Source organism: Nilaparvata lugens, chromosome 3 (assembly GCF_014356525.2).
Source record: "Nilaparvata lugens isolate BPH chromosome 3, ASM1435652v1, whole genome shotgun sequence".
In the NCBI taxonomy this organism is placed as follows: domain Eukaryota; kingdom Metazoa; phylum Arthropoda; class Insecta; order Hemiptera; family Delphacidae; genus Nilaparvata; species Nilaparvata lugens.
Window position 1 is genome coordinate 31,972,836 of NC_052506.1, and position 21,834 is coordinate 31,994,669.

The 21,834-nt window shown below is 32.9% G+C and overlaps 1 protein-coding gene across 1 annotated transcript; it reads left to right on the forward strand.

The window, feature by feature from the left end:
* The first annotated feature begins 1,902 nt into the window (after window positions 1-1,902).
* Window positions 1,903-13,902, forward strand: LOC111046011 (guanine nucleotide-binding protein subunit beta-2). The gene is made up of 8 exons (XM_022331498.2): window positions 1,903-2,049; window positions 2,805-2,885; window positions 4,761-4,906; window positions 5,270-5,403; window positions 5,825-5,990; window positions 11,000-11,201; window positions 12,280-12,496; window positions 13,538-13,902. Exons 2-8 carry the CDS (start codon window positions 2,817-2,819, stop codon window positions 13,642-13,644), a joined length of 1,041 nt encoding a protein of 346 aa, XP_022187190.2. The 5' UTR covers window positions 1,903-2,049; window positions 2,805-2,816; the 3' UTR covers window positions 13,645-13,902.
* The last annotated feature ends 7,932 nt before the right edge of the window (window positions 13,903-21,834 follow it).

The window sequence follows — 21,834 nt, forward strand, 5'->3', positions numbered from 1 at the left end:
CAGGCCGCAAGGAATCACTTTTCCGCTCTAGTGCGCAAAGTATTACTTTGCATACTCCAGATTTTCAGCATGACAACGCAAAATAGTTAGTAGGTTATATGGAGCACCAGTGCAGGAAAATTAAAATTAAGTTGGTAACACTGACTGTGGTATAGTGAGGTCCACGTTATAATATGGCAGTGGAGAACGGCGTTGCCTTGCCATTATGTACCTTGATTAATTTAATTATTATTCAATTTTAAATAAATTAAGTTTTTTATTAATAATAAAATTACACAGAAAAACATTTGATGGATTTCAGGGAATTTTACCCATAGGCCTAATTACCCACTTTTCATATTCAATGGTAACAGTAGGAAAAATTTAATATGAAATACGTGCGCAAAGCTCGTTTGCTGCACTCAAGAAACCATTATTCTGCACTCGCCTACGGCTCGTGCGTAAACGTTTCTTTCGGTGCAGCAAACTGTCACTTTGCGCACTAGTTGCACAAATAACTATTATTCAGAGTCACCGACAGGCATCCATTTAGAGAGCCGAGTGACACTTTTTAGAGCCACTGGTCATTCACTAGTAACAACTGTTCTATAAATCGTTCATTAACTATGATTAGACGACTGCTGCCCTTTTTTCACGTTAGAATTTCTAACTTCAGAATAATGTCATTGGTTATCCTTATTAAGCATCACCAATTCATTTTTTCGTATTACTTTCTTTATCAACTATTTTGATAAAATTTGCATTATTTGAATAAATTAAATATTCGTAGATATTTCATTCACCTCATTGAATTTGACAATAATTCAAAAGCATTCAAATTCATTAAAATTATTCTCTTCCTGGAACTGCATTTGCGTGTTACTGTTAATTCAATACCATGAAAATGCGGAAAATTAACTTCATTATTACATTTTATGGAAATTCTTGCAAATGAAAGACTATATACAACATATACTACATAGTCGGATAATATTAAGTTGCAATTTCGGTTTAATATATTTATTTAGAACGGAAATAATCGCGATTTATGAAACCTCGCAGTTTCCGAGTTTCCTACTTGATGGTGCACAGGCGTGAAGAGGCAAGAAGGGGATGTTTGGCACCAATGTTCTATTCTATTTCAACTTTCTACAAAATTCAGCTTTTTCTGGAATCAATTGTATTTTTCAATAACACTGAATAATAAAATACCAATTCTTGTGGCCGTAAGTTCAAGCGTAATCAATAGTGAGTGCAAGGGAAAATGGAATTAAAATGAACTCAATGCTTCAAATAATGTTTTATATAGGAAAATTATCATATATATTATATCGAGTTACTTCTACCCCTTTGATCTCTTGAAGCAAGTCGATTTATCGATTTGATTTTCAAATTAAGCATTTCAAAATGATTCTTTATAAAGTAAGATGGAGAGTTTTAATTTTATAAAATTTTGAATGATTGAAAATTTTAGGTATTCAGTTTTATATTCTGATTTTTAGCCTAGTATTGATGATTATGAGTATCAGAGTATGTATTATTGTAGCCTAAATATTTGATAAATTTGAGAGGCCATTGAGAGATCAATCTCTTGTTGGCTAAGGGCCAATTTTTATCTGACTATAGATCATAGTGTCACTTAAGGGTTTATCGCAAGTGAGTGAAATTAGTCGTTCCAATTAATTTATGGTAATTTAATTATAATTTGAACATATTTATTTTAAACCTGTAAATTTTGCCATTAGACACAATACATTGGGCAATGGGGGGTTTCAGCTGCCCCAATTGCTCCAATTTTTCCTATTTTTGAATAAGTTGAAAACTAATTCTTATAATCAGAACAACGTTTTATCTGACTAGAGGACTGCTATGCAGGGTGGGTTGCGTAATTCAATAAGGCTGCCTCTCTCACAAAACGAGCAAGCTCTTGTAATTGGATAGACTAACAGGATTTTGCAATGTAAAGACTTCATAGGAAGTCGTGTATTGTGTTTGGAATCAGCCGCCTGCTTACAAGTTACTCGTTCAACTTTATGTGTCACCAATAATCAATCACGTCGGCTGGAATAGGTGAGTACAATAAATTGAGTTTTTTCTAGTTCACGAATTGGTTTTTTCAATCAATAGAGTATCAATTATTATTGCTTATATTTTGCTTTAAATCATTTTCAGCGAGTAAATAAATTATTCTGACTCTATAACTGTTTAAGTCTTCGTCCAAGCACTCGAACTCCAACAAATTATTCATTATTATTGATCATAATGAATAACATCGTTGGTCATATTTTGCTTTAATCTTCGATCTTGTTTTTTATAAAAAAAAGTTTTGCTCTACTCCTTTACTTTAAATAATATGCATGTATGATTTATGAAAAAAATAAAATGAATGAAAATGGAAATATAAATCATAATAATTTGATAGACAAATTAAGAGTTAAATCCAGTAAAAAGCAAATGATAACTATAGTATGTCTATCGTAATGCTACTAGCAATGAATACTTGAACTGAAATTCCTGTCTTAGAAATCTCTTGTACGATTCTGTGTTATTAGTATTAAGGTCAACCTAGAGAAATTCAATAATAAAAAATGAGGGACTTCAGAAAATCTGTCTTTATTGTAGTCTGCAAATCAAAAGTAAAAAATATTTTCATCGATTAAAATTAGTTGAAATGTTTTTGCAATAAATGTTAATAATAAAATCAGTCTAATTCGATACTTGAAATTTAGTTGGTAGTGTATTTTCATTATAATTTATTTCAAAGTATTGTAGAATACAAGCTATTATTTTCAAACTGTTTAATTCTGCGTGTATACATTCAACAGATACCCTCAAAAATGCCTAAAGAAGATCCTGAGCACCAAACTCTACGATTGGAACTGGAAGATCTCATAAAGAAATGCCAAGTAAGTCGTTTTTATTATCCGAATTGAAGTTAATCAAACTTAGTGTTTTTCAAGTTACCAACTGTTGTTAAACATAATGCTGTTATCAATATTTTAAAAATAGACTTCTTCAGCTGAAATCCAGCTTCTGATTTTGTTTGATGAACTATGCAAGTATTGTTTCAAATTGTTGTCAATATATCATTATTCTATTCTATTATACGGTAGCCTACTCATATAATCTGGATTGAAGGAATTGTATGAATCAGATTTTATTTTCTCGAGTCTACTCACAGGCCACAGTGCCCATGTATAGATAGGCTCATTCCATAATAATGCATATAAAAACTTCAAGTAGGCTACTTTATTATTTTTATATTTTTGTTCTTACCGTATTTGTGGAATAAACAAGATTTTAATTTGATTTGATGTTCATAGTCTACCATTTGCATTCAATTGAGAAAAATATTACGTTAAATAGGTACTAAAATGATAAAAATATTATTCTCTTGAAAATTGTTATCATTACGAAAGTTGTTAATGGTTGTTGAATGGTCAAATATTAGTCTGTTAGGAATCAGCTATTAAAGTAATTTCGACAAGTTACTAAGGAACGTAAGGATACAATCTTTCTCCTTGATAAATACATTGTTGAAACTTAAATTACAATTAATAAATTGTGGTTTCCATTGATGTAGTGAAGTCTTTAGACAAAATATTACCTTAAATCCTTCTAAATAAATAAACTAATAGGCTATTATATCAAATTTGTCTTGTACGAAAGTACAGTGAAGAACTCGTTTCCAAACCACATGTCGAATAAGACAATCCAAAGCTGCGTTTACACCGAAGTTGTTAACAAAATGTTAATAACTAATAACTCATAGATTCTATTAGATTGAACATAACTTATCATACACATGATGAACATATGTGACAAACAGATACGTGACACATATGTTTGGACCAACAAATTGAGTGAAAACATATAATATAAAAATATATATATATAGAAGACACTTTAAAGTTTGTAATATGAATTAAAACAGGAGACATAAGACATAAATAGATTGAAAACACTTAAAAACTTACATTAGAAATGGGGGAAATTTTCGGGAACTGAGTTCCCTTCTTCAACCGAGCAGACTGCAGTTTGAAATCCAACGGTCGTGTGACCACAGAGTACGCACGGAGAAACTGTGGTCTGAGAGTAATCTGTGGTCTCTGCTGCTACAATTGACTCTCCGTGTGTACTCTGTGGTCTGGTCACACGACCGTTGGATTTCAAACTGCAGTCTGCTCGGTTGAAGAAGGGAACTCAGTTCCCGAAAATTTCCCCCATTTCTAATGTAAGTTTTCAAGTGTTTTCAATCTATTTATGTCTATATATATAAATTAAAACAGGAGACATAAGACAAAATAGATTGAAAACACTTGAAAACTTACATTAGAAATGGGGGAAATTTTCGGAAACTGAGTTTCCTTCCTCAACCGAGCAGACTCTCGGTTGAGAGATTCTCGATCTGCTCGAATCTTCAACCTTCAATCTTCTCGGTCTGTTCGGTTGTGGAAGGAAACTCAGTTTCCGAAAATTTCCCCCATTTCTAATGTAAGTTTTCAAGTGTTTTCAATCTATTTTATCTTATGTCTCCTGTTTTAATTTATATATATATATATATATATATATATATATATATATATATATATATATCACATAACAGAAGACACTTTAAAGTTTGTAATATGAATATAATGAATATGAATTGAATAATACTCATTAGTTAGAATTTGATGAGAATACAGAAATATTTAGTAGTATTGCATTCCCAAGTACATTTGAACTTTCCAATTTAGATTTTAAGAGAATATCACATAATGGAAAATTAAACATTGCAGGATGAACAGCAGAAGGTTGCAGATAAGAAATTGGAAGAGGCAACATCCGACATGGCAGATGCGCCCAAAGTTCGCTTGACGACAAAGAAAATGCTCAAAGGGCACATCAATAAAGTCAATTCAGTTCATTACAGTGGAGACAGCAGGTAATTCTATCACCAAGTAAAAGCTAACTTACTCATTCATCTATAACTCGTATACTTGTATTGGTCATTTTCTGTATTTTACTTCCACAATTACACAATACTTCTCACTTTATCACTCAAATGCCTCACTCACTCACATAGGTAGTGTATTTCAATCACTACCTACAAAATACTCTTGCTCTGCATTGGGCAAAGAGTACCATTGCATGACCAAAACACATGAAATCTATCACACTCATAAAGGTTGCAACATGTTATGTGAAAGTTATAATTTCTCGCCTTTACAAGTTAAAAATATGAATCTGAAATTAGCATATACTGTGTATACTGTGTGTTGATTGAATAGTATTTTACATCATGCAGGCATGCTGTCTCGGGGTCACTGGATGGAAAGCTGATTATCTGGGATACATGGACTGGAAATAAAGTGCAAGTCATACCGCTACGTTCAGCCTGGGTTATGAGTGTAGCATTCGCGCAGTCCGGGAATTTTGTAGGCAAGTACAATTTCCAATCATTAACACAAGCGTTTTTTCGTCTCATTTGTGACAGTGGCTTGGGTTCCAGTCAACTACTTTTCTTAGGAGAGAATATCTCCAATATTATCTTAATAACCACTGCATTAACAAACGAGATTTTTCTGTTTCTATCAGCCTCGAATTTAAAGATAGTTCCACTTGAAACTCACCGTACTTGACCCAAATAAGCCAAAAATCTCAATCACCTGCCTGCTATTTTTATTAATATACCATGCATCAGGAACTTAGCTCTTTATTTTGATAAGAGTACAACAACACCTGAAAGCATTCTCAACAATTTAAAGACACTATAATACCTTTGTAATCAATTTTTCAAATGTTTATGTATGTTAGGTGGTACATCCCAGACTTAATATGAAATTATTTTTCAATTTTGTAGCTTGTGGTGGAATGGATAATATGTGCACAGTGTACGATGTCAACAACAGAGATGCTACTGGACAGGCTAAAATGGTCAGAGAGCTGCTTGGTTATGAAGGCTTTCTTTCGTCATGCCGGTTCATTGATGACAAAACTCTCATTACTGGCTCAGGTGATATGAAGATGTGAGTAATCAAATAAAATCATTTATTTTTAAAAAAAACATTGAAAAATGTTACAACAACTTCAAGATATTAACTAAAAATATTAACACTAAAACATATAACACGCCAATCAAAATTCAACTGCGAAAAACTCATCCACCGTATACAGACATTTCCCGATTAACAAGTCCCTCAAATACGTCCTGTAAGATGCGATATCCATCACTCTCACGGACTCAGGTAAGCAGTTGAATAATTTTATGGACATTTGCTGCCAGCTCTGTTTGGATACATTGTAACGGTAGTGTCTGACTCTAACTTTGTATTTGTTACGAGTGTTGTGACGATGGAAGTCAGAGTTCATTTCAAAATCTTGAATGTTTCTCCTAATGTAAAGCAAACATTCAAATTCATATAAAGATGGCAATGTTAAGACACACCTTTCTATAAACAAATTCCTACATGGTGTGCGAGGGGGCTTTCTACATAAAATTCTCAATGATTTTTTCTGTAACCTGAAAAGAATGATTGCAGTCGAGCAATTTCCCCATAAACGGATACCATACACAAAATGACTCTGTATGTAAGAAAAATACACATTCATTAGTACAGGTAAACCCACAATTCCATTAAGTCTTCGCAGAAGGATTATACCTTTATTCACTTTTTTGGCAATGTAACTGGTATGACACTTCCAATTTAAATTTGTGTCGATATTCACTCCAAGGAAATTCATTGACTCTTTATCTACTATTCTTGTGTCACAACTGAATATCATATGCTTTGTTTTCTTAATGTTTAGACTGAGGTTATTGGCTGCACACCAATCTTCTATAGTTGAATTATTTTCACAGATGATAGAATGTATATCATCCTTAACGCTGCTACTTACCTACTTTAAGTCCTAAGTCGTCTGCATATAAATAAGGACTACCGCCTCTTTCCCATACATTGATTATATTTGGCAGATCATTTATGTATATGATGAATAATAGAGGCCCAAGAATTGAACCTTGTGGTACCCCAAACTTTGACTATTTCATCCCTTGAATATTTTCCATTCTCGAAAACGAATTGTTCCCTCCCTGAGAGATAGGAAAAAATAAAATTAACAGACGAATGATCTAAACCATAATAGGACAGTTTCTGACACAATTTAATATGTTCAATAGTTTCGAAAGCCTTGGTCATGTCGTAACTAGTAAAATTTACATATTTTTTGTTCTCAAGATCATCCATTACTTCTTGTATAAGCCTTGAAACATTGTCACATGTGCTACGATTCTTTCTGAAACCATATTGTTCACTTGAGAACAAATTACTTTGTTCAAAATAGGCTGTCAACTGCAATGAAATAAGCTTTTCGATGATTTTATATATTATATTTATTATACAAATCGGTCTGTAATTTTCTATATCTGCTTTATCACCATTCTTGTATACAGGCATCACCTTCACCTTCAATTTATATGGGAAAATTTCCAAGTCCAAGCACTTATTGAATAAGTCAGTCAAAACTTCTGAAATGTATGGAGCTGCTAATTTAATAATTTATTGAAGAATTCAATCCATGCATATCTAAACAATTACTAGTGCTTAGTTTATTAATTGTGTCAAAAACGTCTTCTACTCTAAAATGTACAAACTTGAAATTAGACTCTGGTTTTTTAATTTTCTCAAGGTAATAATTATGATCAAATTATGCCTTGGGGAACATATTTGCTAATCAATTCTACTTTTTTAGAAAAAACACATTGATATCATCTATGGACATTTTACAACTATTTCCCAGTGCTTTACTAATTTTAGTAGCATGCTTATTTATAACTTCCCATGCTGCTTTCGTCTTATTCCGGCTGTTCTTTATATACTTATTATTATAATCAAGCTTGGCTTTTTTTATTGCAGACCTGTATTCCCTTCTTATCCTATAATATTCTAATTTGAAGACATCACTATTGGAATTTCTATTCAGATAATACATTTGCTCACACCTCATTGTCAAAGCTAATAATTCGGAATTGTACCTGTCATTTTTCGACCTAGTTGAAGATGAACTTCTCTTTTTAATTAATGGAAAAGAAATCAGTAACAATATGCTTCTTGTTATGTATTGTCCCACTGATCTGTAACTTGATGGTTTACAGCTAGTTGAGTTTGTCTGTTCATTACATGTAAATTTTCAAGTTTGTGTTTAAATTCTTATTATTTCGAAGATACACCCCGATATTTGACTACGCCCGCACTTACTCGTAGCACATACGCTACTAACTAGAAACTGGAGAATAATCAGTCTTCAAAATTATTCTTTGGATTCGAATTATACAATTTTCCAAGATTTTTAAACTTGTATCACCCCTGCGAAATGCAAGAACACAGACGTTTGCAAACAATATAGAATTACTTTGATTGTTCTTCATTAAAGTATTGTCTGCATTACTATACAATGTCAAAAAGTAACGGAAAAAGCAAATTTTCATTTTGGTCGAAATTCCCAATGATAGATTTCATAATAAATTATTCTACATATTATAAGGTAATTTCAATTTCTGCTTATTGGTAACTTACTTATTATTAATACTCATCGCATTTGTTAATCATATATAAATCATACTTGATAAAATTATCTTTCTATATATATGTAAGTAACCGGAAATCTAGTAAGATTTATTTACATGATAGCATATATTAACGTTAGCATATTCAAATTATTTCGAAATCGGTTTATCATTTATTCAGAAATGATGTGCTAGCTGTTTGAATTTCGTTCTATCCCATAGTACAAACAACATCAATTCTCGAAATTTAAAATGACAATAGATTGGTTTTTTAGAATATTAGTGACGTACCAATAGTAACGATATTACGAACGTTGTAGTACATATTATATCAATTTTGTCGACTGGAATGATTATCCTTCATTTCTCAGTGACTCGATAGTTCTATTGAATGAGAATCTAGCAGCTATCATGACAACAAGAAACCCTTAACACTAAAACAAATTATTATTAGATAACGTGAAAAAACATAAAAATTATAGCTAGTAATTTGTTTTTATTAATCGCTACCGTAAGTTGCGATATGTACAATTATTGCAAAATAAAGTTTTTGTCGGTGAAAATCATGTTCATCTTAAAACTTGTAATGATTGTTCAACTTTGAAGAAAAGTCAGGTGTACGTACCCAAGAAAGGTGTAACAACCAAAGATTCTACATAAAATTTTTAACAAAAATGTCCAGTAAGATTTTCATATATCAACCTTAGTTTTCGAGATATACTAATCGATTTTTCTTTATTTTTAAAAAACGCTATTAACTAGAAAACTATCACTCAAAATCTAATTCTAAAGATATTATTGGATAAATTGATAAATCTCCAATAAGATTCATATAATTTGTTATTCCTTTGATCAACATTTATGAACTTTTTATGAGTGGTCAAACTGTCTGAAAATTTCAAATCAACAAACACAATAGTTCTTATAGGACAATAACATTTATGATAGGTACTGATAAAAAGAAGAGAATAAGAATTAAAAAGTATGGATCGTAAAAGTATTGTTCATAAAATTGTTCCCCATGATTGATTATATTATCCAGAAGCCAGTTTTTTGTTTTCAATTTGAATTAATTTAATGGTTATTGGCAGTTTTTTGGAGCTAAATATGTGGCTGACCTCTGAGCAGCTGATGATGTCATCCTGGGAATTGCCAAGTCCATGTTCCTTTTGCGTGTTCCTTGTGGTTGATTGACCGAACGAAGTGAGGTCTAAGAGCCTGTTCACATGACAGCGATTTACGTTCGGTTGTCGCGCGGTTGACAAACCGAGCGATTGCCAGGTATAGGGAAACACATGGTGCCGTACACATGCATTGCTCGGTTTTAGTAGTCGCCGGCGAATTGCGGCGGTTGTAGTCTCAGACTACAACCGCTCGGTTGCCGGGCGGCTCGATATACTAGAGCAGGCGTGAGAGCGTACACATGTCTTCAGTCAACCGAGCGGTTTCGATCAGAGCAGTAATATATGTTTAAGAGTAATATAGTGATTAAGTACATAGATTAAGATATTAAGATTGAGTACATAGATGTTGTACCTAGTAATTATTTATCATAACCGAGCGCAAACCGCTCAAGAATCGCTGTCATGTGTACGAGGCTGGCAAACCGAGCGATTTGCCAATCGAGCGACAACCGGGCGTAAATCGCTGTCATGTGAACAAGCCCTAAGATTTAAGTCGACAGTTTGGCATTTCTCTTAATGTTTAAATGTTTTTATGTTGCGCATTTACGGCGGAACGCGGTAATAGATTTTCATGAAATTTGACAGGTATGTTCCTTTTTAAATTGTGCGTCGACGTATATACAAGGTTTTTGGAAATTTTGCATTTCAAGGATAATATAAAAGGAAAGAGGAGCCTCCTTCATACGCCAATATTACCGTAAAAAACAGACTATAGAATTATTCATCATAAATCAGCTGTCTAGTGGACTATAATACTACCCGTTCAAAAGCATCGAACATCTTGAAAATGTATCTTTCCATCAACGTTAGTAGACGTAGACAGTTGCAGCCAGACCTGATAACAGCGCTCACACTCACATTCCGGGACGACACGTCACGGTACGATAGGACAGAAAGCTCTATATTTATTTAGGATTTTTTCTAGACATTTTAAATTGATAGATTATTTATTAATTTTTGAGAAAACATAACAATAGGTGAATGTAACTTACTGAGCGCGAGGTCTACTGTTCACAGAACTACTAGTTTAGATTGAAGAAGGATTATTTTATTTAGGATTTTTTCTAGACATTTCAAATTGATGAATTATTTATTAATTTTTGAGAAAACATAACAATAGGTCAATGTAACTTACTGAGCGCGAGGTCTACTGTTCACAGAACTACTTGTTTAGATTGAAGAAGAATAATGGTGTGTGCTTTTTGGTGAAAGTTGGAAGTCTGTGAATGTAGAATATAGAATTATGGGACTGCTGTTGTCTGAGCGTAGAATGATAAATTGTTTGCAGATGTGTGTGGGACTTGGAGGCTGGCAAAAAGACGCAGGACTTCAATGCGCATGCGGGCGACGTGGTGACCATGTCGATTGCTCCCGACAAGAACTCTTTCGTCACTGGCAGTGTTGACAAGACTTGCAAGATCTGGGACATCAGGGATGGCAAATGCAAACAAACCTTCTTTGGCCACGAGGCTGATGTCAATTCAGTTTGCGTAAGTTTTATGTTAATACATTTAGATTATTCATTTCATTTTCTTTATTAATTCAATTTATTCACATAATAAATATGTGACCGTTTAAGAATCAAATCGAATCTGTTGGGTTATGTAAGTGAATATGCTGATACATAACTATCGATAATAATAATAGTTCAAATTATAATAATATTTTATCAATAAAGAAAGAAAATAGTATTAAAAATTATAATTATCGAATGAAAAAGACTAAGAAATTGTCAAAAAACCACTGATTTATTGATAATCAGAGATAATGTTTATCAGAGATTGACAATGGTGTAATAACCGAAACCGGTCTTTCTAATTATCAATAAATCAGTGTTTTTTTGACAATTTCTTAGTCTTTTTCATTCAATATGAATAATTACCACAATATCAACTTCTCAACTACACAAAAAAAAATTATAATTATCATTACACGGGATGAAGTATCAGGATCCTTTACATCTTGAAAATGACTTTTTATGTACCGTAACAATGCTATCCCCCAATTTTCATATGTTTGAGTAACAGTGACAGTTGTAATGTTGAACTTTGTAAAGCATTTGTAGCATATCTTAATGCTGTGCAAATCACAACCCAAGGACAGGTCCACTAGCAATGTGAAGTAGATTCAAAGGCCTGTCTCAAGGCACTTGACATCAAGGAGAATCTGAACGTGTAGGCTATGTAGCTTTTTGTGTTAAGAAATCTGTGTTTGTTTTCCACTCACACGTTGAGAGTCTCGTTGGGGCCAGTGCCTTGATGACTTTTGGTGGGATTTGCCGATACTTGAAAAACCGCCTTCATGAGAAATAATCTAAACAATAATTTGGCTATTTTTTGATCAATTGATGACTAATCAGGTCAGTTCCTTGCTGTGTCATTGCCTCTACTGTAAAGTCAGTCATCACATTGGTCTCTCTTTTTCTTGAATACCGTGTAACTGATTCAGATCTTTAAAATAATTCATGAACTGGACTTTATCTTTTATAATCATATCTACAGTTTGGTGAATACCAACCATTAATATAAGTATCACTCTGAATACTCTGATTAATAAATTTGTTTACAGTTTCATCCTAGTGGACAAGCGTTTGCTACGGGTTCCGAGGATAAAACTGCACGTTTGTATGACATGCGCTCTGATCAACAAATAGGACTCTACACACCACCAAATAAGACTTCAGGCTTCACTTGCTGTGGACTTTCACTGTCGGGAAGGTTCATTCTTTGCGGCAGTGATGATTCTCAAGTCCACATTTGGGACACTTTGAAGAATCAACATAATGGTAGGTAGCTAATACTAACAATGTCTAACTTGATTTCATAGACACAATATTGAATATATTCGTACTATGAAAAATGCAAATCAATAAAATATGAAAATACAATGATTTTTACAAGTTGCTCTTGCATGCATTAACAGAAAATCTAGTTGCTAAAAGTGCTGTTTGTAGCCCACCTTGAAAAAAATACCCATCAAGTCGACTTGCTGTAAATATGCTTGAAAAATTGGAGAAACCCCGTATGTAGTTTGTCGAAAATGAAGGATTGCAATCCTTCAAACCCTAAAATTAGATTTCATAATGTGATGAAAATGTTCATATGTTCACCAATATCTCAGCTAATTTGCTTTCTTTAACTTCTCACATACTGTTTTAGGCCGCATTCAGTGTATAAAAAATAGTTATTCTTATCAAAACTGTACAGTTATCGTGAAAACATCAGTTTATTATCAATAATAGAAAAAACTATGGATCATCAAGCTTTAAATTATTGAAAATACCTTGTAATGACTGACAAAAATGGCCACTCCTTTTATATCACAGTACGGTAGCTCGTGTACTGTGCATATGAAATATACAGTAGGTCTACCGATGTACAGTTTACTACGCCAATGAAATACTAAAGCCTTTAGGCCTATTCAATATTTCTGTATTTTTTTTAATAATCAAATATTATATTCAATAAAATATGTTCCTGATATGTACCTGTACATGATTATGAATCAATCAATCAATGTATACCGTATTCAAAAAACGCGGTGTTTATACTCTTCTGTCGAGAAAATTAACGAAATTATTAATTGAATTAACGCTTTGAATCTCTGAATGAAACCTGGTGTATGCCGGACAGAAGTCGAACAGTTTTCTAAATGGTATCTCCAAACAAATTACTTTCTTTTGAAAAAAAACAGTCCAGCCAGTCCAAGAGAAGGCACCGTTAAGAAGTGGGTTTACCCACTCATTAGCCATAAAGATTTATGTTTCTAATTACAGCATTTTTTCAACAATTGGAATAATTTAAATTGATATAAGAATATATTTCAGGTACTCTTGCTGGACATGAGAACAGGATCACATCACTTAGCGTTGCTGAAAGTGGAATAGCTGTAGTTACTTCATCTTGGGATCAAAACGTGAGGGTTTGGGGCTAACATAATCCATCAATATCTCACACTGCAAAAAATAAGTTTCCATCTACATTAGTCATAGAAGCCATGTTTTTGTTAATAAGATAATGATATTTCTCGCATCTCATTATATCAACGTGTTTAATTTATATATTACTAGATTGAGAATGGTTTATACAATATATAGAGTGCTATAATGTATATGTATTATAACCTAATTAATAATTTATTCAATTGCTAAAATTGAGAAAATAGATTAAATACTTATATTTGAAGAAATTAGTTTATGCACGCTGAGCAAAAACCTTTTTCACCTTTTTCATGAATCTTAATTCAGTAAGTTAGCCTAGCTATTTGTGCAACTTATGGGCAAACCCTGTCATTGCCGAACGATATAGAATTTCGACATACGAAGCCTAGCTGAGTTCGGCCATCTATCGAGTTTGGTAAAACGTTTGCACATCAGTTGCACACTAGTTATTTGTGCAACTAGTGCGCAAAGTTACACTTTGCTGCACCGAAAGAAACGTTTACGCACGAGCCGTAGGCGAGTGCAGAATGGTTTCTTGAGCGCAGCAATGGAACTATGCACACGTATTACACATTTAATTTTTCCTACAGTTACCAAAGAATATGAAAAGTGAATAATTGGGGGTGAAAATGTCCTAAAATTCATCGAAAGCTTATTTGTGTAGTTTTGTAATTGATAACAAATTTAATCAATTTTAAAATTGAAAATTCATAATCAATATTTTTTTAAATAATAATTTCTCAATTCAATTAGTTTGAAATTAAATCAAACTTAATTAAATTTATAATTTGATTAAAATAATTATTCGTTAAGATAATGGATCATTGATGGATTATTGATTTTTTGTATATTATACAGAGTGTTTACAAACTGCCTACCAATACTCTAGGACAGGGCATTGTTCCTGGGTGAAAAACATATCTAAATATCTTATTTAAATTGTCCGGAAGTCTTCAGTTACTCACATAGCGACCATTTTGCTTTTTCACTTTTTTTTCTAAATAATGGTTAAACATACGAAATTGAAACTTTGCACAATCATTTATAACAACTATACAAAGCTACAAAAAAATTATGAAAATTTTTCATAAATCAAAATGGCGGCCATTTAAAATTGTTTCTTAAATATTTCAGAAACCGTTGGTTTTACAAAAAATCACAAAAACAACTTTTTTTAGTAAATTTAATTACCTATAAATTGGTACTATTTTATTAAGATTGGACCAATATTAACGGAGATATGGCAGATTTAGTGATAGATGACCACTGGAAGTTTGTTGCCGTGCAAACCAAGGCAGATAGAATCTGCCACTATGATGCAACAATCTCTATTTCCATTGCATGTTAAAAGTAAGCGATTCTAGGTCACCAACCACTAAAGCTGCCATATCTCAGCTAATATTGATTCAATTTTAAAAATTCAGTTAACAATCGATAGGTAATTAAATTTACTAAAAAAGTTGTTTTTGTGACTTTTTTGTAGCCAAAATTTTAAATAGCCGCCATTTTGTTTTATGAATTTGAAAAATTATCATAATTTTTTGTAGCTTTTTCTATTTGTTTCAAATGTTTGTGCAAAGTTTCAATTTTGTATGTTCAACCATTTTTTTTTTAAATAATAAGTGAAAAAAGAAAAATGGCCGCTGTGTGAGTAACTGAAGACTTCTAGACAATTTAAATATGATATTTAGATATGTTACTTACCCAGGAGCAATGCATTAGAGCAGGGGTCTCCAAACATTTTCATCCAAGGGCCAAATTGCTAATTCTAGGGAGGCTTAGAGAGCCAATAACAAGGAGGTACGTGGAATTTGACTTGTGGGGCCACAAACGACGGGGGATTTGAGGGATGTAAAATTATTAAATTTCCATTAAAATAATATGAGGAGTTTTAAGTAGGTTTAATTAAAACACAGGAAGAAACAAACCAATTCATTTCATTTTAATACAAAGTCAAATTTATTGAGTGTAAAAAGGTCATAAGAAAACTTGACAATGCATGAGTTTAGCAAGTTGAACAAAATATAATAACTTTTTTTTCATAGTAATAGGGCAACTTGACAATAGGTACACGAATTTAAAAAAAGTTACCAACCTAAAAGAGAATATTTATTTTGGTGAGAAGATTGCATTTATTTTCCACTTAAAATGTCCGCCCATTTAGGATCAAACTTTGTGGTTCCGATAATTAAAATTGATTTCAAATGTTCATCTGACAAGGAAGTATTTGGATTTAACAAACTTCATTTTTGAGAATGTCTGCTCACAATTGTAGGTAGATCCAAAAAGAGAAAACATGGTTTTTTATGTTTTTAAAGTATTTTTCTGGGAGAGAACTGTAAAATGGAAGTAGGTTACCTTCTTTGTGTAAATATATATTGAAAAAAAAAGGTTGCAATCTCTCGGCGGGCCGGACAAAATCTATCCGCGGGCTGGATGTGGCCCGCCGGCCGTAGGTTGGAGAGCCCTGCCCTAGAGTATTGGTAGGTAGGGAGTTCGTAAACGCTCTGTATAATTGAATATATTTAGAACTTATAATATTTTCAATAATATTATATTAGTCCAGTCAAAGAAAGGTTATAGAGGGAAATGTTTGGAAGAAAATTTTTAACCCCGCAGTTCTGTTTAGGGTAGTAAGGAGGTAAACATATCAAAAGTCCCCACCCTGTGCTAAGAGGGTGGGGATGGGTCAAAGGTACCATTTTTTGGTTTCTCGCATATAACTAGAAAACTATGTATCTTACGGACATAACTGTTATATAGAAAATTAAAGCTTACATAAATTCCCACAATATTCATCTCACAACTTTTTCTATATCTTCTCCCGTTTTCGAGCTATCCGCTCTTGAAGGTGTGACTTGTTTGATAAAACACGTTTTCCTCCAATTTTTTTCAAGTTTTTGCTTTATAACTTTTCGAAAATCGATGGGAAAAGTCCAAGCTGACTATGAGCTTATAGAGATAGAGCATTGTATTCTCTTCAATTTGATGTACAATTTCACACTTTTACGAATTTCCCTACGCCATTTGCAGCAGCTTCAGTGTTGAGTGTGAAATCTCCATTTTTGCAATAATAGACCAATTGACAAAGGAATTTGGAGGGAATGTTTTAAACACAATTTTTGACTTTGCAGCTCTGTTAAGACTAGTTAGGAGTACAATATATCAAAAGTCCCCATTCTTAACTCATGTGCTAAGTGGATGAAGGTGGTTTAAAACTTGCATTTTTAAGCGTTTTGATCTCACATTCATATCTAGAGAACAATGCGTTCAATCGACATAATTAACCATTCAAAAATGAAGCTTGATAAATTCTCTACACTTTTTGTACAGTGGAATTTTGTGATATTCCCAACAGTTCCCAAGATATTCACTCTTAAAGGTGTGTAATTGTTAAAATAATAGGTTTTTATTCAATGTTTTGCTCTTTCAGGGCTTATAACTCTCCAACAATACATCGTAAAAACTTATGCTTATCGTAGGTTTGTAGAGCATTAAATTCTCTTTGAAATGATTTATTAATTCACTATTCCAAGTTTTCCTTCCATTGTTATAGCAGCTTCAATCTATAGGGTGAAACTTTCATTGCTGCAACAAGTGTCAACTCAGCAGTTCCACACCTTCAACAGAGGTGATAAAGATGCGCACTTTTGGTATGTTCACCTACTAACAAGTCCAAATTAAGCTGCAAAGTCAAAAATTGTGTGACAGACACCCCCTTCAAATGTCATTGTCAAACGATCAATTGTTGCAGCAATGAAAATTTCACCTCCCAGATTAAAGCTGCTATAACAATGAAAGGAAAACTTGGGATAGTGAAATAATACATCATTTCAAAGAAATCAAAGTCAAAAACAGTGTTTAAAACATTCCCTCCAAATTACTTTGTCAATTGGTCTATTATTGCAAAAATGGAGATTTCACACTCAACACTCTAGCTACTGCAAAAGGCGTAGGGAAATTCGTAAAAGTGTGAAATTGTACATCAAATTGAAGAGAATTCAATGCTCTATAAGCTCATAATCAGCATGGAGTTTTCCCAATGATTTTCAAAAATTTATGAGCAAAAACTTAAAAAAATTGGAGGCAAACGTGTTTTTTTCGTGAAGGGAAAACAAAGTTGTACAAATCTACGGTGAGCATTTTTACGATGCATTGTTGGAGAGTTGTAGGCCTGAAACATCAAAAAATAGGATTAAAAGCTGTTATTTTAACAATTTTACACATTTAAGCGCGTATATCTCGAAAACTGATGGAGATGGAAATGGAAGTGATGGAGATGGAAATCACAAATCACCACATAACAAATATTGTAGAGAATTTATCAAGCTTCATTTCTGAATAGTTAGTCATGTCGGTTGAACGCATTTTTCTCAAGATATGAGCGTGTAAGCAAAATTATTGAAAAATGCAACTTTTAAACCACCCTCATCCCTTTAGCACAAGGGGTAGGGATCGGGACATTTGATATGTTCACCCCCTAACTGGTCCCAACGAAGCTGCGAAGTTAAAAATTGTGTTCAAAACATTCTCTCCAAATTCCTTTGTCAATTGGTCTATTTTTGCATAACTGAAGATCTCACACTCAACACTGAAGCTGCTGTAACAGTCGTGGGGATGTGCGTAAACATGTGAAATTATACATCAAATTGAAGGAAATTTTATGCTCTATAAGCGCATAATCAGTATAGATTTTTCCCATCGATATTCAAAAAGTTATAAGAGCAAAAAATTGAAGGAAAATGTGTTTTAATAAAACATGTCATATCTTTTTGAGCGTGTATCTCGAAAAGTGGAAGAGATGTAGAAAATTTGTGAGATCAAAATTGTAGGAAATTATGTAAGCTTCAATTTCTTATAGAATAATCATGTCTGTAAAATGCATAATTTTCGAGTTATATGCGAGAAACAAAAAAATGGTACCTTTGAACCATCCCCACCCCCTTAGCACAGGGGGTAGGGATGGGGACTTTTGATATGTTCACCTCCTCACTACCCTAAACAGAACTGCGGGGTGAAAAATTGTCTTCCAAACTTTTCCCTCTATACCCTTTTTGAGCATTCATTGCCAGTACTATCAAGTTGAGATTAAACATACAAATTCAAACCATATTTTTTTTTGAAATTTGATTTCTTCTTTTCTTAATCATTTAAATATCAATGTATCAAACAAAGTGTTGATGAAAAATCTGTTGTGATACACTCACGACACAACTTTCCTTGTTCATTGAATGGTAAGCCTTATTCTTAAACAAGAATAATAATTTAGGGGAATATAATGATAATTGGCGGTTACAAATTATTTAAAACTACAATCATACTATTGTATAAATTCGAAGAAAATCATTAGACTTTTTCTACAGACACACACACACACACACATACAAAAATCCTTGGACCTTGGAACTTAAGGTCCTTCCCCTATAAGGATCCGACACGAACAATTTCGAACAAATCCAATTCAAGATGGCGGCTGAAATGGCGAAAATGTTGTGAAAAACAGGGTTTTTCGCGATTTTCTCAAAAACGGCTCCAAAGATTTTAATCAAATTTATACCTAAAATAGTCATCGATAAGCTCTATCAACTGCAACAAGTCCCATATCTGTAAAAATTCCAGGAGCTCCGCCCCATCTATGCTAAGTTTGATTTAAGATTCCCAATTATCAAGCTTCAGATACAATTTAAATAAAGAATTTCAAGTGGATAAGATTAAGCATAAAAATCTCTACAATTAATGTTCAGTAACATTTTCACCTCAAATTTAAAATAAGCTCGAAATTCGAGAAAATGTTATTTAAATTGCAAACTGTTGGCAACTGTTGATTCTATGAGTAGCCACTATTAAATCCTCCTACACGTGGTAATCGATGTATAGATCATATCTATCTCAGGTCAAGAGACAATATATTATCTGAGGCCCATGTATTATCTTCTGGTCGTAGTGATCATGATGCAACTATCTGCCTTTTGGATTCAAGTTATTTTCTATCAAATGTCAAACCGTTTTATTATCAATTTGCTTTCTAATCTGTTGAAAAATGCAGTTTGGACTGAAGTTTTCAATACAATGAATGTGTCTGATGGATTTGATATATTTTTAAAAACTTTTCACGAAATAGTAAATAAAGCCTCCATTGAGAGTAGTAAGTTAAATAAAATAAATAATGTCAAGATTTTGAAACCCTGGATGACGGTTGAGCTATGTAAGAGACAGCATCATAGAAATCGGTTGTATAAAAAAGTAAAGAAAAATCCACTAAATTTTAGATTGAAAAGAGAATTTGATATTTTTGCATTCAAATTGAAACAGGATATGGCAAATAGGAAAAACCAATACTACCATAATTTGTTTGATATGAATAAAAATAACCCACGAAAACAATGGGATACAATTAATAAAGTTTTGGGTACAGCGAATAATAAGAAAAATGCCTTTGATTCAATTAGGACATTTGACAATCCGCATTTGACTGTTCAGCAACCGCTTGAAGTGGCTGAGGAGTTTAATAAATTTTTCGTCACAATATTGTAGAAAAGCTTATCGATCAAATCGATGACTCTAGCAATATGAACCCTTCTGATTTTAATAAAATGTTTCCTCCACTTTCTGTGCAAAACTCCTTTTTCTTTTTTCCAACTTGTGTAGATGAGGTAAAACGAATAATTTCTCAATTGAATCAAAATAAAGCATCTGGAATTGATGGTATATCAGCGTTTATCGTTAAACTTTCCAGTGAATTCATAAGTCCTGTGCTAGCTCATTTGATCAATCTAAGTTTTGAAAGTGGTGAATTTCCCGCATGCTTGAAGAGAGCGGTAGTCATCCCATTATTTAAAAAAGGTGATTGCATGGATTTGAATAATTATAGGCTTATTTCACTATTATCTGTGTTCTCGAAAATTATAGAAAAAATAGTTAAAGCAAGAATTCAAAAATTCTTCAATTTAAATAATTTTCTGAGTGAGAACCAATATGGCTTTATTGAGAAGAAATGTACAGAGGATGCATTGTTATCTTTCTGTTCAGGAATTTTCAATGGGCTAAACAAAAACTTAAATGTCTTGGCCCTGTTCATTGATATAACTAAAGCTTTTGACTCTGTGGACCATAACATTCTTTTGCATAGATTGAGAGAGGCTGGAATAAGAGGCATTGCTTTAAATTGGTTCAAAAGTTTCTTGGTGGGCAGAAGCCAGTGTGTTCGGGTTGAGAATGTTCTGAGCTCTCATTTGACCATCCCATGTGGGGTACCCCAGGGCTCGGTATTGGGACCAATTTTATTCCTGGTGTATATAAATAAATTATGCGCAAGTAATCTGAGTGGAACAGTCACTTGTTTTGCGGATGATACGGCTCTGCTATATTGTGAAAAAGAAATTGATACGGCAACTTCTAAGATGCAAAGTGACTTAGATTGGATAAAAATTTGGTTCTCAGTGCAACTGATATTTTCAGGTTGGCTCTGAGTACTAAAACCAAATTTGTTAGTTTCTCTTTGAGATCAAAGCCCATCCTGCAGGTTCCCGAACTATTCAAGTGTGGTGTCTGCCTATCTAATCATAATGAATTCTGTACATCTTGTGTAAAGATAGATCAAGTGCAAAATATCAAATATCTTGGTTTAGAGCTTGATGAGAACTGCAAATGGAAGGTTCACATCCAATCACTCAAGAAGCACATGAATATGATGCTTCGTAAATTTTATTTATTGAAATTCATTTGCCCTAGAAAAATTCTGAGATCTGTTTATTTCGCTATTGCAAATAGCAAGCTGCAATATGGGCTAAGCTGTTGGGGGGGTGCATATAAAACAAATTTAAACTCTATACTTATTGCACAAAAAAGATTGATTAGAATGATGACATCATTACATAGGAGAGCTCATTCATTTCCCTACTTCCAGGCCTTGGATATATTGCCTTCAAGGCATTTATATATTTTCAGGGTCTTGAGAATATTCTTTTTAAGAAGTGGTCAGATTACAGGGAATGCCTTAGTTTTCTCAAACAGATTGAGAGACAGAAATTTGGTTGTTCTTGCAAACCCTACATGTGAAGCCTTCAAACGGTTTTACGATTACAGTGCTCCAAATTCCTTTAATAAGTTACCTCTACATATTACATCCACGGGCTCACTGATAACATTTTTGAAGAAATTGAAACACTTTTTATTCAATTTTG

What these genes read in the sequence shown, in the direction of transcription:
- LOC111046011 (XM_022331498.2), top strand. Translation starts at nt 2,817, where the DNA reads ATGCCTAAAGAAGATCCTGAGCACCAAACTCTACGATTGGAACTGGAA. An exon ending in GGCTCAGGTGATATGAAGAT is followed by an intron (nt 5,991 to 10,999) that starts GTGAGTAATCAA and finishes AATTGTTTGCAG; the next exon opens with ATGTGTGTGGGACTTGGAGG. An exon ending in TTTGAAGAATCAACATAATG is followed by an intron (nt 12,497 to 13,537) that starts GTAGGTAGCTAA and finishes AATATATTTCAG; the next exon opens with GTACTCTTGCTGGACATGAG.